Source organism: Oncorhynchus clarkii, chromosome 22 (genome assembly GCF_045791955.1).
Source record: "Oncorhynchus clarkii lewisi isolate Uvic-CL-2024 chromosome 22, UVic_Ocla_1.0, whole genome shotgun sequence".
NCBI lineage: Eukaryota > Metazoa > Chordata > Actinopteri > Salmoniformes > Salmonidae > Oncorhynchus > Oncorhynchus clarkii.
This window is the reverse complement of record NC_092168.1, coordinates 36,738,262-36,753,906: the sequence shown is the minus strand read 5'-3', so window position 1 is coordinate 36,753,906 and position 15,645 is coordinate 36,738,262. Positions and strand designations below refer to the sequence as shown.

At 40.7% G+C, this 15,645-nt stretch overlaps 2 protein-coding genes across 7 annotated transcripts in view; one reads left to right on the top strand and one right to left on the bottom strand.

Annotated features, from left to right (window-relative positions):
• Positions 1-12,413, bottom strand: part of LOC139380839 (solute carrier family 49 member 4 homolog) — a 72,995-nt gene extending 60,582 nt beyond the window's left edge. The window contains exons 1-2 of the mRNA XM_071123936.1: positions 11,959-12,413; positions 6,114-6,207 (exon numbers count right to left, since the gene is read on the bottom strand). Coding sequence (XP_070980037.1) covers positions 6,114-6,207; positions 11,959-12,253 — 389 coding nt within the window. The 5' untranslated portion in view covers positions 12,254-12,413. The remainder of the gene's footprint in view (positions 1-6,113; positions 6,208-11,958) is intronic.
• LOC139380838 (HSPB1-associated protein 1 homolog) overlaps positions 6,657-15,645 on the top strand; it is a 39,661-nt gene continuing 30,672 nt past the window's right edge. For 2 of the 6 annotated variants that reach the window (XM_071123935.1, XM_071123931.1), the window contains exon 1: positions 12,497-12,623. Coding sequence is in view for 1 of the 6 variants with exons in the window: in XM_071123930.1 (XP_070980031.1) it covers positions 6,720-6,725 (6 nt within the window). In the remaining 5 variants the exon portion in view is untranslated. Of the gene's footprint in view, positions 6,726-12,486; positions 13,715-14,429; positions 14,512-15,645 lie in introns of those variants that run through there. The other 4 variants (XM_071123930.1, XM_071123933.1, XM_071123932.1 and 1 more) reach the window with 4 other exon arrangements.

Here is a 15,645-nt window from a genome sequence, read left to right as displayed (position 1 = left end):
CCTGTGGCGCAGCGAGGCCGCATGCTTCTCAAACAGTGGTTGATGAGTGGAGTGAAATAACCAGAGTAGCCTACCCAGCATGAGTGAAAAACTAACTGTCTGGAATGTGGCCTCCATTCGCTGTTCGAGTGCATACTAATGACATGTATTTTTTTCCTGCCCCTGTTCCTACCCATTTCATAATGGGCCATTCTAAATCAAAGGAAATTTGACACATTAGTTAAGACTAGATTAAATTGAGAATAGTCTGATGGGTGAAAATATTAACGCTTGATGGGAGAACAGCATGTGCAGCCTAAGGAACAAGCTTTTTGCGACTTTCTCAAATCATCAATAGCCCCTAGTCGCACCATGCAGCCCATATATGTTTTGATTTCTAAGAGATTCACAACTAAAATTTCCAAATAACTCTAAATCTAGCATATAGGACCTGTTTCAAATTATCACTTTTACACTCAACATAGCCACTTCATATGCACACTCGCTCCGGAATGGGAAAAATATCCTTTCTATTTTATAAAATCATAATTAAGCAATAAGGCCCGGGGGGGTAAAAACAACAGTACGACGCAACACGGAGTGCTTGCATACAGCAATGTACCACAATCCCCTGAGGGATTCAACAAGTAGTTGTTGTTATTATAAACTGGTTTCCAACTTGATTAGAGCAGTAAAAATAAATGTTTTGTCATATGTTTTGTCATTTGCGTGGTATACAGTCTGATACACTTGGTTGCACTCTCTAGGAACACTAAAATACCAAAGGCTGGCCCTAAGGTAATCTACCGAAGGTCCTACAGAGGGTTCAATCAGGACTCACTCACTAGGAACACTAAAATACCAAAGGCTGGCCCTAAGGTAATCTACCGAAGGTCCTACAGAGGGTTCAATCAGGACTCACTCACTAGGAACACTAAAATACCAAAGGCTGGCCCTAAGGTAATCTACCGAAGGTCCTACAGAGGGTTCAATCAGGACTCACTCACTAGGAACACTAAAATACCAAAGGCTGGCCCTAAGGTAACCTACCGAAGGTCCTACAGAGGGTTCAATCAGGACTCACTCACTAGGAACACTAAAATACCAAAGGCTGGCCCTAAGGTAATCTACCGAAGGTCCTACAGAGTGTTCAATCAGGACTCACTCACTAGGAACACTAAAATACCAAAGGCTGGCCCTAAGGTAATCTACCGAAGGTCCTACAGAGTGTTCAATCAGGACTCACTCACTAGGAACACTAAAATACCAAAGGCTGGCCCTAAGGTAATCTACCGAAGGTCCTACAGAGGGTTCAATCAGGACTCACTCACTAGGAACACTAAAATACCAAAGGCTGGCCCTAAGGTAATCTACCGAAGGTCCTACAGAGAGTTCAATCAGGACTCACTCACTAGGAACACTAAAATACCAAAGGCTGGCCCTAAGGTAATCTACCGAAGGTCCTACAGAGGGTTCAATCAGGACTCACTCACTAGGAACACTAAAATACCAAAGGCTGGCCCTAAGGTAATCTACTGAAGGTCCTACAGAGGGTTCAATCAGGACTCACTCACTAGGAACACTAAAATACCAAAGGCTGGCCCTAAGGTAATCTACCGAAGGTCCTACAGAGGGTTCAATCAGGACTCACTCACTAGGAACACTAAAATACCAAAGGCTGGCCCTAAGGTAATCTACCGAAGGTCCTACAGAGAGTTCAAATCAGGACTCACTCACTAGGAACACTAAAATACCAAAGGCTGGCCCTAAGGTAATCTACCGAAGGTCCTACAGAGAGTTCAATCAGGACTCACTCACTAGGAACACTAAAATACCAAAGGCTGGCCCTAAGGTAATCTACCGAAGGTCCTACAGAGAGTTCAAATCAGGACTCATTTGTGGATGAGATTAAGAATGTGCAATGGTTAGACGTGTGTAGTGGTTCTAATTCTCAGAGTAAAAACTCTACGGACCATATGAAAGCTCAAACCAAGCTTATTCTCCCAGAGGATCAATAGTAGTCTCCTCCTACACATCTGAACAACATGTTCTATGTACGATGTTGAAAGGTTCTATGTATGATGTTGAAAGGTTCTATGTACGATGTTGAAAGGTTCTATGTACGATGTTGAAAGGTTCTATGTACGATGTTGTTAGGTTCTAATTCTCAGAGTAAAAACTCTACGGACCATATGAAAGCTCAAACCAAGCTTATTCTCCCAGAGGATCAATACAACTGCATTAGACAAAGACATACTCACACAAGCACTGATATTTAACCCTTTCTCATAGGCTGAGTCTCCTCCTACACATCTGAACAAACATTGTATCTTTATTGCTAGGCAGGAAACTAAGTGATTACGGGCCATAAAAACGTTTCTTTCTCCCTTAACCTGACCTGACCTCGACCCCCTTCATCACTAATCCATGGCTCTCTCCCCTTATCAATGCCTGCCACATGTGATTACTTCCCCTACACTCAGTACATTCCAAACTTAACCATTAACCTCTGGTGTAGTCCCTCGACTATGGCACCCCTTAGGTCTCTATTACAACTAATGATTAATAACATTTAAAGTTCAGAAATCCAAACCTATCAATAGTAAGAATGATCCTGAAATGTCACTAAGTTTGTTCATGAAATTATTTATAAGTATAGCTGATAAGCATGCCCTTTGAGGAAATGCACTGAGGTCAAACAGTGCCCCATGGATTGATGATGAGCTGAGAAATTTAATGATTCAACGTTATGATGCCAAAAAAGTAGCAGATAAATCTGCCACTCTGTTTGATAAGCAAAGTTATTGTAAATGAAGAAATCTAGTGACCAAGCTAAACAAAGGAAAGAAGGGATTCTATCCGCAAAATTGATGAAGTGAAGGGTGATGGGGGAAAAACAGGGAAAAACACTATTATGGGTAGGAATTCCAACATGTCTGCCTCTGTTGTTGAATCAGAGGGTATATTTATGACAAAATGACATGACATCGCAAACTACTTTAATGAATATTTTACAGGCAAAGTGGACAAGTTGAGGAATGCTATGATTCCATTATACCCTTCTAAAAGATTGTATCATGAAGGAGAGGCATTGCATGTTTGAATTTCATCCAGTAGAAAGGGAAGAGGTAGAAAGGACGCTGTTGTCTCTTTCGGATGACGTCACCTGGTCCAGATAATCTTGACGCCAACTTGTTTAGAGGCACAGCTAACCAAATATCTACCCCAATCTCTCATATTTTACTAAGTGCTTGATGTATGGGGTGTGCCCAGAAGTCTGGAAGGAGTCAAAGGTTATTCCACTACCTAAGGATAAAAGAAATCTGCATTCATTGGTCCTAAGTCATCCTATAAACTTGCTGCCTGTGTTAAGTAAATTATATCTGTACAAATGAAGGTTTATTTCTCATGTAAATGGTCTGATAATGGGTTTCCAGAATGCATACAAAGAAGAGCATTCTACGAGTACGGCCTTAGCACAAATGACAGATGATTGGTTAAAGAGGATGACAGGAAGTTAGGTGGTGCAGTGTTGCTGGATTTCAGTCTGCTTTTGATGTAATGGATCATGAACTGTTACTAGGTCAACTCAAATGTTATGGTTTTAAGTCTGCAGCTCTATCCTGGATGGAAAGCTATCTATGCAGAAGGCAAAAAGTGTTCTTTAATGGTAGCTTTTCAAACAGTAAAGATATACACTGTAGTGTTCCTCAAGGAAGTTGCCTCTCAAGGAAGTTGCCTAGGCCCACATCTCGACTCTCTTTACTAATGATTTACCTTCAGTAATGAACAAAGCAAGAGTGGTCATTTACGCTGATGATTCTGCAATGTATAGCGCAGTATCAGAATGTAACGAGCCAACAGATGTACTGAGCAGTGAACTAAGAATGGTGTTTGCGTGCGCTGATGTGAACAAATTGGCGTTGAACATTTTCTAAAACTAAATGTATTGTATTTGGTTTAAGATATATTCTTGCTGATGATCCCCAATTGAATTTGTAGATGAATAGAACGCATGTAGAGCAAGTGAAAAATAAAAATAAACTACTAGGCGTCATGTTGGACGCAGCTTTATCATGGTCAGAACACATATATAATATTGTTATTAAGATGGGTAAGGGAAGCTGTTACAAGAAAATGTTCAAAGGATCTAACATCTAGCACACTGAATCAGGTGATTCAATCCCTGGTCCTATCACACTTACAGTACTGTCCAGTTATATGGTCAATCCCTGGTCCTATCACACTTACAGTACTGTCCAGTTATATGGTCAATCCCTGGTCCTATCACACTTACAGTACTGTCTGGTTATATGGTCAATCCCTGGTCCTATCACACTTAGAGTACCGTCCAGTTATATGGTCAATCCCTGGTCCTATCACACTTAGAGTACTGTCCAGTTATATGGTCAATCCCTGGTCCTATCACACTTAGAGTACTGTCCAGTTATATGGTCAATCCCTGGTCCTATCACACTTACAGTACTGTCCAGTTATATGGTCATCTGCAGCAAAGAAAGATATAAAACATCTCCAAATGGCTCAGAACAGGGCTGGTAGATTATCTCTTCATTGCTCTATCCGTATGAATATTATCCAAATGCATTAGAATCTCTCATGGCTTCACGTTAAAAACAAATTACTATCCAGTCTTCTGATTTTCTTTAGGAATGTTTTATTTAAAATAAACATTTTAAAAACAGTATTTTTCTGGTCAGTTAGTACATACTAGCAACATGCATAACCACCAAACCAGACAGGCAAATTCAGGGCAGCTAAAACAACCCAAGCCAAGAACAAATAGCCTTAAATCTACAGTTTTATATAGAGCCATAGCTGAATGGAACTCTTTACCTATCCATATTTCTCAGGCAAAAAGTAAATCCACCTTCAAGGAAATAATAAAAGAACATCTAATGTGACCCTATGACTGGACAGGAAATATGAAGCATCAACTGAATGTTAAATGTATTTCCTGTCAGGTATTTTAAATTGTCTGTATTGTCTACTTGTTGAATGTTTGTGAAGTCTTGATTTGTGGTTGTTTGTAATGTCTTGTTAATTGGTGTTGGACCCCAGAAAGATTAGCAAGAGTTACGGTGTTAGCTAATTGGGATCCAAATAAAAAACGACTAAATATACCACGGCTTTCAGCCATCAGTATTCAAACCACCCAGTTTATAATATAATGGCATTGTATGCTAAAGCAAGCCTAGAGCCTATGGCATGGCACATAGCCAGATACCATAAAGTAGGCCAACGTATATATTGCTTATCTGAAATCCATTTTTCTTTATATCATAATGTTTCTTTAGAAACTGCCTAAAATAAATCATGGATTTATTGTGACGGTGTACATGAAATGGATGTATTGTGACGGTGTACATGAAATGTATTTATTGTGACGGTGTACATGAAATGTATTTATTGTGACGGTGTACATGAAATGTATTTATTGTGACGGTGTACATAAAATGTATTTATTGTGACGGTGTACATAAAATGTATTTATTGTGACGGTGTACATAAAATGTATTTATTGTGACGGTGTACATGAAATGTATTTATTGTGACGGTGTACATGAAATGTATTTATTGTGACGGTGTACATGAAATGTATTTATTGTGACGGTGTACATGAAATGTATTTATTGAGACGGTGTACATGAAATGTATTTATTGTGACGGTGTACATGAAATGTATTTATTGTGACGGTGTACATGAAATGTATTTATTGTGACGGTGTACATGAAATGTATTTATTGTGACGGTGTACATGAAATGTATTTATTGTGACGGTGTACATTAAATTGATTTATTGGCCTGGAAATGCTAAACATGTTTATGTTAATTAACGGTCAATTATGGTGAGAAGATTATTATTTTTTGTCTCAGCATAATTCATATGTTCATTACAAAAATATGAAAGGCGACATAACCAACTTTCAGACAGAAACACAGGTAGAGTTACTATACAATGTCTTTCAGATGACAATAACCGGCAGACAAAATGTAATGAGCACCACAGCCCTATATGGGGCATGATTTTGTATGGGAAAGTATTGCTAGCTTCCAAACAAGCCGTTTTATAAAGAGAGTATACAGTAAAGCTCTGGGTGAGAGGGGGTGTTACCATCGCCTTAGTTGTAGGTCTGGCACAGGGACACTACGCAGCGCTGCCCCCATCACCATGAAGAAGACTGACAGTAAAAGAGACGCCCGCAGACCTGCAGCATAGGAGGGGAGAGGTGGAGAGGGGAAAGGGGAGAGGTGAAATGGGGAGAGGTGGGGAGTACAGAGAGAAAAAGTGGAGGTTATTTTGTATTCTGAAATTCTGTTCCAAAGGTCATATATTTTGTATAATTGTTGAGACCTCATTCTATACATTATCCAAAATATGAATCACGAGTCCCCAGCCAACTCCCTCCAAACCACAACATCCCAAATCTGTTCCTGACTTAAGTCTACATTTTCAGTTTCCACCACATCACCATAATTTAAGGGAACTTCTGTTCCCTGTGCTCTCATTTCCTCTTGGTAGTGATGAGTGAGACGGATCACTAGTTGAGAAAGTACACAATTATTGGTGACAAATTACTAGTATTACAAACTAAAATATGACTTTAATCTGATATGAAATGTAGAGAAACATCGGTGTCTCTGAATGTTTATGCGGGTTCCCGTCTGTCAGATTGGCCTATCTCTCTGTACTAAAGAGGGCACAACTAAACAACGGCAGATGCTGGTATGTAAATTCTTTGTGTACAAAATATCTTTCATTCTAATCTCTACCATGCAGTCGCTAGAGCTGCCTTTCATCTGGTTGGCCTACATATTATAGCAGGGTGGCTCCTCATGAAACTAGAGAGAAAGACCATGATTTGGGGGATTTTCAAGAAATGTTATCTATAGAAAGGTCCTTTAGATGTAGGATAGTTTACATATATTTGAGAATTACCTCCTTTAAGACTCTATAATATCTTATATTTTGCTCCAGTGGGGCAGCGGTCTAAGGCACTGCATCTCAGTGCTTGAGGAGTCACTACCGACACCCTGGTTCGATTCCAGGCTGTATCACAACCGGCCGTGATTGGGAGTCCCATACGGCAGCGCACAATTGGCCCAGCGTCGTCCGGGTTTGGCCGGTGTAGGCCATCATTGTAAATAAGAATTTGTTCTTAACTAACTTGCCTAGTTAAATAAAGGTCAAACAAAAATATGAATAATACATTTTAAAAAATGTAAAAGGTGCTAAAAAGCTTTGTAATATAAGTAATATTTTGATTTCAAAAACACATTCCTTAGATACATTTATGAATATTGACACTAAACTGGGTGGTTCGAGCCCTGAATGCTGATTGGCTGACAGACGTGGTATATCAGACAGTATATCACTGGTATGACAAAAAATTTCTTTTTACTGCTCTAATTACATTGGTAACCAGTTTATAATAGCAATAAGGCACCTCGGGGGTTTGGGGTATATGACCAATATACCACGGCTAAGGGCTGTATCCAGGCACTCACGTTGCATCAGCCCTTAGCCATGGTATATTGTCCATATTTTTTATTTCACCTGTATTTAAACAGGTAGGCCAGTTGAGAACAAGTTCTCATTTACAACTGCGACCTGGCCAAGATAAAGCAAAGCAGTGCGACAAAAACAACAACACAGAGTTACACATGGAATAAACAAACATACAGTCAATAACACAATAGAAAAGTCTATATACAGTGTGTGCAAATGAAGTAAGATTAGGGAGGTAAGGCAATAAATAGGCCGCAGTGGCAAAATAATTACAATTTAGCAAATAAACACTGGAGTGATAGATGTGCAGAAGATGAATGTGCAAGTAGGGATACTGTGGTGCAAAGGAGAAACAAATAGAAATAAAATAACTAACAATATGGAGACGAGGTAGATTGGATGGGCTATGTACAGGTGCAATGATCTGTAAGCTGCTCAGATAGCTGATGCGTCAAGTTAAAGGGAGATATGAGTCTCCAGCTTCAGTGATTTTTGCAATTCGTTCCAGAGTCATTGGCAGCAGAGAACTGGAAGGAAAGGCGGCCCAAGGAGGAATTGGCTTTGGGGGTGACCAGTGAGATATAACTGCTGGAGCGCATGCTACAGGTGGGTGATGCTATGGTGACCAGTGAGCTGCGATAAGGCGGGGCTTTACCTAGCAAAGACTTATAGATGACCTGGAGCCAGTGGGTTTGGTGACAAATATGAAGCGAGGGCCAGCCAACGAGAGCATACAGGTCACAGTGGCGAGTAGTATATGGGGCTTTGGTGAGGAAACAGATGGCACGGTGATAGACTGCATCCAATTTGCTGAGTAGAGTGTTGGAGGCTATTTTGTAAATGACATTGCCGAAGTCAAGGATCGGTAGGATAGTCCGTTTTAAAGAGAGTATGTTAGGCAGCATGAGTGAAGGATGCTTTGTTGCGAAATAGGAAGCCGATTCTAGATTTAATTTTGGATTGGAGATGCTTAATATGAGTCTGCTTAATATATCGCCTTTTTGCTTAAATATAAACATTTTGATTTTTCTATATAATAGTTGAACCTAATATACTCTACGGGCATATTAAAGTTCTCTGCTAGTTTATTGTTTTAGATTTTGATTATTGAAATCAAAATACTACTCATATTACAGAGCAAGCGGTAAAACGTCATATGAGAGGCCTGGGGAAGGTCAAAATATCACAAATATTCCAACATGAGTTAATTATTTCTCAATTATGCTTTAGGTTTACAAATATATGTCAACAATCGCTACTCCAAAAGGTCCGTCCTAATCAGTACATTTAGTAAAAATCTCCCAAAATCGGTCTTATTTGGTTAGAGTTTTGTGAGGAATCCCCTAGCAGCAAAACAAACCAGAAACTGAAACTTCCAACTGAGTGTAATAGGTAGAAATAGAAGAAGTGTGACTTGTCATGCCGGATTATAACTTGATTAGGAAATCATCTCCTTAATTTGAGAGTCAGGCACACCATCCTTTGTAGGTTACTGCATAGCTACTGTTTTTGCAGAGAAACACGCCAACATGTACATGCCTGTATGTACATCCCTGAGGGGTCTCTGAAAATCAATGTCTGGCAGGATTTTATGGATTTAAACATGTTGACTTAAAAACTAAAAAAAACTAAAATCAGATGCAACGCAGCACACAACTTTGTAACGCAAACTCCCAACAAGTGATCTCCTTTCTCTGACACATTCTGCCACCCTCAGCATGTGTGCCCTCCACTCTACTTAAGCATATTACAGGAGCCTATTCCACAGATGGGTCATATATGATGGATTCTGTATGTCACCTTTCAGATGCCACAGAGGAGAAGAGATCATCAGCATTTTTTAAATGGTGGTAAGAAAAATCACAGCAGCAAGCATATTTCACCTTAGAGATGAGGCTTAGCTGTTACTACGCCTGCAGTCTATCCTTAAACCCCACAGACTCTTGTCAAAAGCAGTGGACTATATAGAGAATAGGGTGCCATTCGGGATGTGGAGCAGTGTACCTCACTGCTACACATGGGCCACAGACCAAATCATGCTACAGATTAACACATGCTTTTAAAGAGTTACATTTCAAGGGGTTTTATTGACTTAGAGGTTGTGAATCCTAAACTCCTATTGACAACAATGCAAGTCTAAGTGAAAACTTGATTGAAGAGGAAGTTAGTATTTGCCCGAATGAGTAAAGTTACGAAACACAATGAACGATATGACACTGTTATGGCCTTTTACTATGTAACACCCAATAGCCACTTCATCTTTTTGTTTTAAAACAGACTGTCATGAGATGTCCCTAGATGACTAACTAACCACCAACTTATGACAGGTGCCCTTTGTTTTCATATGCTGTATATGTTATTTGCTTTTGTATGTTTCCAAGGAGTCAAATAAAATGTTTTTGTCAGCTGATAGTGTGGTCCAGGTGTTAGATGGTAACTGTTTTAAACAGCTGATAGTGTGGTCCAGGTGTTAGATGGATAACTGTTTTTGTCAGCTGATAGTGTGGTCCAGGTGTTAGATGGTAACTGTTTTTGTCAGCTGATAGTGTGGTCCAGGTGTTAGATGGTAACTGTTTTAAACAGCTGATAGTGTGGTCCAGGTGTTAGATGGGTAACTGTTTTTGTCAGCTGATAGTGTGGTCCAGGTGTTAGATGGTAACTGTTTTAAACAGCTGATAGTGTGGTCCAGGTGTTAGATGGGTAACTGTTTTTGTCAGCTGATAGTGTGGTCCAGGTGTTAGATGGTAACTGTTTTAAACAGCTGATAGTGTGGTCCAGGTGTTAGATGGTAACTGTTTTTGTCAGCTGATAGTGTGGTCCAGGTGTTAGATGGATAACTGTTTTTGTCAGCTGATAGTGTGGTCCAGGTGTTAGATGGTAACTGTTTTAAACAGCTGATAGTGTGGTCCAGGTGTTAGATGGGTAACTGTTTTTGTCAGCTGATAGTGTGGTCCAGGTGTTAGATGGTAACTGTTTTAAACAGCTGATAGTGTGATCCAGGTGTTAGATGGTAACTGTTTTAAACAGCTGATAGTGTGGTCCGGGTGTTAGATGGGTAACTGTTTTTGTCAGCTGATAGTGTGGTCCAGGTGTTAGATGGTAACTGTTTTAAACAGCTGATAGTGTGATCCAGGTGTTAGATGGTAACTGTTTTTGTCAGCTGATAGTGTGGTCCAGGTGTTAGATGGGTAACTGTTTTTGTCAGCTGATAGTGTGGTCCAGGTGTTAGATGGTAACTGTTTTTGTCAGCTGATAGTGTGGTCCGGGTGTTAGATGGGTAACTGTTTTTGTCAGCTGAAAGTGTGGTCCAGGTGTTAGATGGTAACTGTTTTTGTCAGCTGATAGTGTGGTCCAGGTGTTAGATGGTAACTGTTTTTGTCAGCTGATAGTGTTAGATGGGTAACTGTTTTAAACAGGTGATGTGGAGGAACTGGTTTGGTGATTAGCAGGCATGACTGGTAGGCAGCACTTCTGAGTGTTACTTTAACTGTCAGTAAACAATACTTGACTGTTGTTTGAGAACTCAATGAAAGAGATTTCACAATTTCACAAAACAACACATAAGTGGCCGGCAGCACAAATTCCACAAGGCAGCCTGTCAGTCACCATTTCGTATAGGAACATGTTATTTTGTGATGGCTAGATCATAATGACTACAACAAAAGACTTGAACTTACTGAAAAGACAGAAGCATTATGTTCTTTCTGTGTGTCAGACAATCGGTGAGGCCAACCTACATGATCCCTTACAGAAAAAAACCCCCACATGATTTCACATGTGGAACACTTCACATGTGATCTTGTGCAGTTTCATGTTATCACATGTTGCTTTACTGTTGTCATCACATTAACTTCACATAACATGACATGAAAACGTGTTTCTGAAACACTTCACATGTGATCTTGTGCAGTTTCATGTTATCACATGTTGCTTTACTGTTGTCATCACATTAACTTCACATAACATTACATGAAAACATGTTTTTGAAACACTTCACATGTGATCATGTGAAATTCATGTGATTTTTCATTGGGATGACAGATGTAAATACAGGGAATTATTTTGATTGTTTACCTGTTGTTCAGACCCTTTCTCATAGTTTAATAATTTAAGGTAGTCTTTGGACTGGATGTATATCTCAACTATTCTTATCTCAACATAGGCCCACCAAAATTAAACTAGGCCAGTTATTTCAACAGATGTTGTGTATACGTTGAGGGAAATGTTTGTTTCCCATTCTTATGGTTGATTGGATAAAAAAAACGTCAATCAATTATGACCCATGATATCTAGTTATCAATACCTTCTCCTTTTTTCCCCATGATGTATACGTCAACAATTCCCAAGTCGCTGCAGCATGCAATGACACAACCCTGGGGAAATATAATTTGGCAATGGTGACATACATTTGTAAAGACGTACTGCCACCTCGAACATTAAAACAACTCACCTTTCTTGTCCATCAGCCACATAAATAGCAGCCAAGGAGTGAACCCAACTGGTCCCCACAGAACCAGCACGGCGATGTCAGATTTGGCGAAATCATACGCGTGAATGGCAGAGTTCTGAATTGGGCCCCAAGTGTTCCATACCATCCCTTGCATGAACGCCAGCAAAGAAAATAGAGTCAGAACCAGCCATCTTCTCCCGTAGACTCGGCTGTAAACTGGCTGAATGCTCGTCTCGGGGTTAGGAGGAAAAATAAGTGGTTCCCTTTCGCCCTCGGTGCTCGATGCAGCACCCATCGCATTTCATGCAACGTAGCGTTCGTTCAGCCGTGACTTAATCCGCGCGCGATGTCCAATATTCGATTACACAATGGCAACAAATGTATCTAACTTCAATATCAGTTGCCCAGAGAAACAATAACAACCCATGTCGCTGCAACAATTCAAGCTGCACTGCGCATGCCTGAACGGAAGTGGTCACAATTTTGAAACTTAAACCCGTTGTCATCCATGTTGGTCCCTTCCTCAATAGATGTGAACGGGATTTTCAGCCTTTATTGAGTCGGAATGGCCCCCTAGTTTAACATTACGGTATTATTGGGAAAAAGTCGCTCACGTGAGTTTTGTTTACTTCCTCTCTGATTTGTTCGTGGACGTGTAAAGAAAGGTGAGCCCCAAATCATTGCTGTGCTTGCCAAACTGCATACTTAGGTTTATTTTCGTGAAGTGTGGTGAGAGTTTAGATATGTGTCATTCTTTTATTATCAATTGTCTTCTATGCTGTTGTCACAATAGAGTTGTAATATGTATGTTTTTTTTGAGTCTCTCTGGTTAAGTGATAATGCCCGAGAAGCCAGTGTTTGGAGGATATATTGGTACGGGTGTTGTTGGCCCGAGACGAAGTAGAGAACCGGTGTTGTGCCGAAAATCTCCCCGTCAGAATTATCCCCCCTTTCGCGTGAACGCGCACACACTCAATTCTCATTACTGCGACTTGCTTGATGGACTCTGTTGCTTGTGCACTCTGTTGTCAGTTTAGCCTACATTTCACGGATCTTCGTAGCAGAAGGCATTTTTTATTTGTGTCCTTCAAGGCAGCTGTCAATGATCCCGTTAGGCTGCGTTTCATTATTTTTATTTTTTTTATGGCGATTTGATCGCGGGGGAGGCACTAGTAATGTCTCCAGTTTTCGGTTTGGCCATTTGGTTATAGTGTATTAGTCTATAAATAAATCACTTTGCCAAAATTCGTCATCTCTCCCATGTCTTATTCGACAAGTAGTTGTGAAATGTTTATTGCTTGCCTACATTTTACTCCCTCTATGTTTAATGTAACACACATACGTTAATTATTAATTTAGGTTGCCTATCCTGGCGTGAAGTTTGTTCTATATAAAGTATTTGACTGATGTTTGCCACAAAAATTATTTGATTATAGTGACAAAATTAAGGAAATTATAAGGGGGTGGGGAGGATTTCGGCAAGGCCATTTTCTTGCCTTCTATCTTGGGACTGTAAGGCCTGGCACACTTCAGAATCATTTTGGTAGCTCATGTTGATCAGTAGTGTGTGCCACAGAAAGTATTTGACTCTAGCCACAAAATTAAGGAAATTAGAAGGGTGGGTTGGCAGGCAAGAAAATGGCTTTGCCGAAATCCCCTTTGTCAATCTTGCAACCTTACGGTTAACTAGTCCAACGCTCTAACCACCTGCCTCACAAGGAGTCCGGCTGTTACGTGAATGCAGTAAGAAGCCAAGGTAAGTTGTTAGCTAGCATTAAACTTAAATCATAATCACTAGTTATAACTACACATGGTTGATGATATTACTAGTTTATCTAGCGTGTCGTGCGTTTCATATAATCGATGCAGTGCGCATTCGCGAAAAAGGACTGTCGTTGCTCCAACGTGTACCTAATCATAAACACCAATGTTTTTCTTAAAATCAATACATTATGCCTTGAATCTATTCTACCTCGCCCAGAAACCTGTTCCTTTTCCTCTCTGTTCCGAACTTACTAGACGGCCAGTTCTTATAACCTTTAGCCGTACCCTTATCCTACTCCTCCTCTGTTCCTCTGGTGATGTAGAGGTTAATCCAGGCCCTGCAGTGCCTAGCTCCACTCCCATTCCACAGGCGCTCTCATTTGTTGACTTCTGTAACCGTAAAAGCCTTGTTTTCATGCATGTTAACAATTGAAGCCTCCTCCCTAAGTTTGTTTTATTCACTGCTTTAGCACACTCTGCCAACCCGGATGTCCTAGCAGTGTCTGAATCCTGACTTAGAAAGGCCACCAAAAACCCTGAAATTTCCATCCCTAACTATAACATTTTCCAAAAAAATAGAACTGCCAAAGTGGGCGAAGTTGCAATCTACTGCAGAGATGGCCTGCAGAGTTAAGTCTTACTACCCAGGTCTGTGCCCAAATAATTTGAGCTTCTACTTTTAAAAATCTGCCTTTCCAGAAACAAGTCTCTCACCGTTGCCGCTTGCTATAGACCACCTTCTACCCCCAGCTGTGCACTGGACACACAAATTATCAATGAACCTACCAGGTACAACCCCAAATCCATAAACACAGGCACCCTCATAAATATCATCCTAACCAACCTGCCCTCCAAATACACTCTGCTGTCTTCAACCAGGATCTCAGCGATCACTGCCTCATTGCCTGCATCCGTAATGGGTCTGCGGTCAAATGACCACTCCTCATCTCGGTCAAATGCTCCCTAAAACACTTCAGCGAGCAGGTCTTTCTAATCTACCTGGCCCGGGTATCCTGGAAGGATATTGACCTCATCCCGTCGGTAGAGGATGCCTGGTCGTTCTTTAAGTAATTTCCTCACCATCTTAAATAAGCATGCCCCTTTCAAAAAATGTAGAACTAAGAACAGATATAGCCCTTGGTTCACTCCAGACCTGACTGCCCTCTACCAGCACAAAAACATCCGGTGGAGGACTGCACTAGCGTTGAATAGTCCCCACGATATGCAACTTGTCAGGGAAATCAGGAACCAATACACAGTCAGTAAAGCAAAGGCTAGCTTTTTCAAACAGAAATTTGAATCCTGTAGCTCTAACTCCAAAAAGTTTTGGGATACTGTAAAGTCCATGGAGAATAAGAGCACCTCCTCCCAGCTGCCCACTGCACTGAGGCTAGGAAACACTGTCACCAACGATAAATCCACGATAATCGAATTTCAATAAGCATTTCTCTACGGCTTGCCATGCTTTCCTCCTGGCTACCCCAACCCTGCCAACAGCTCCGCACCCCCTGCAGCTACTTGCCCAAACCTCCTCAGCTTCTCCTTCACCCAAATCCAGATACCAAATGTTCTGAAAGAACTGCAAAACCTGGACCTGTACAAATCAGCTGGTCTACAAAATCTGGACCCTCTCTAAAAATTATCCGCAGTCATTGTTGCAACCTGTAATACCAGTCTGTTCAACCTCTTTTTTGTATCGTCCGAGATCCCTAAAGATTGGTAAGCTGCTGTGGTCATCCCCCTCTTCAAAGGGGGTGACACTAGACCCAAACTGTTACAGACCTACATCCACCCTGCCCTGCCTTTCTAAAGTGAAACAAGCAACATTTCTGGCTCTCACAGACCTGTAACTTCTTCTTTAAGAGGCTCCTCTGTCCTCCACTCGTTACCTGTATTAATGGCACCTGTTTGAACTTATCAGTA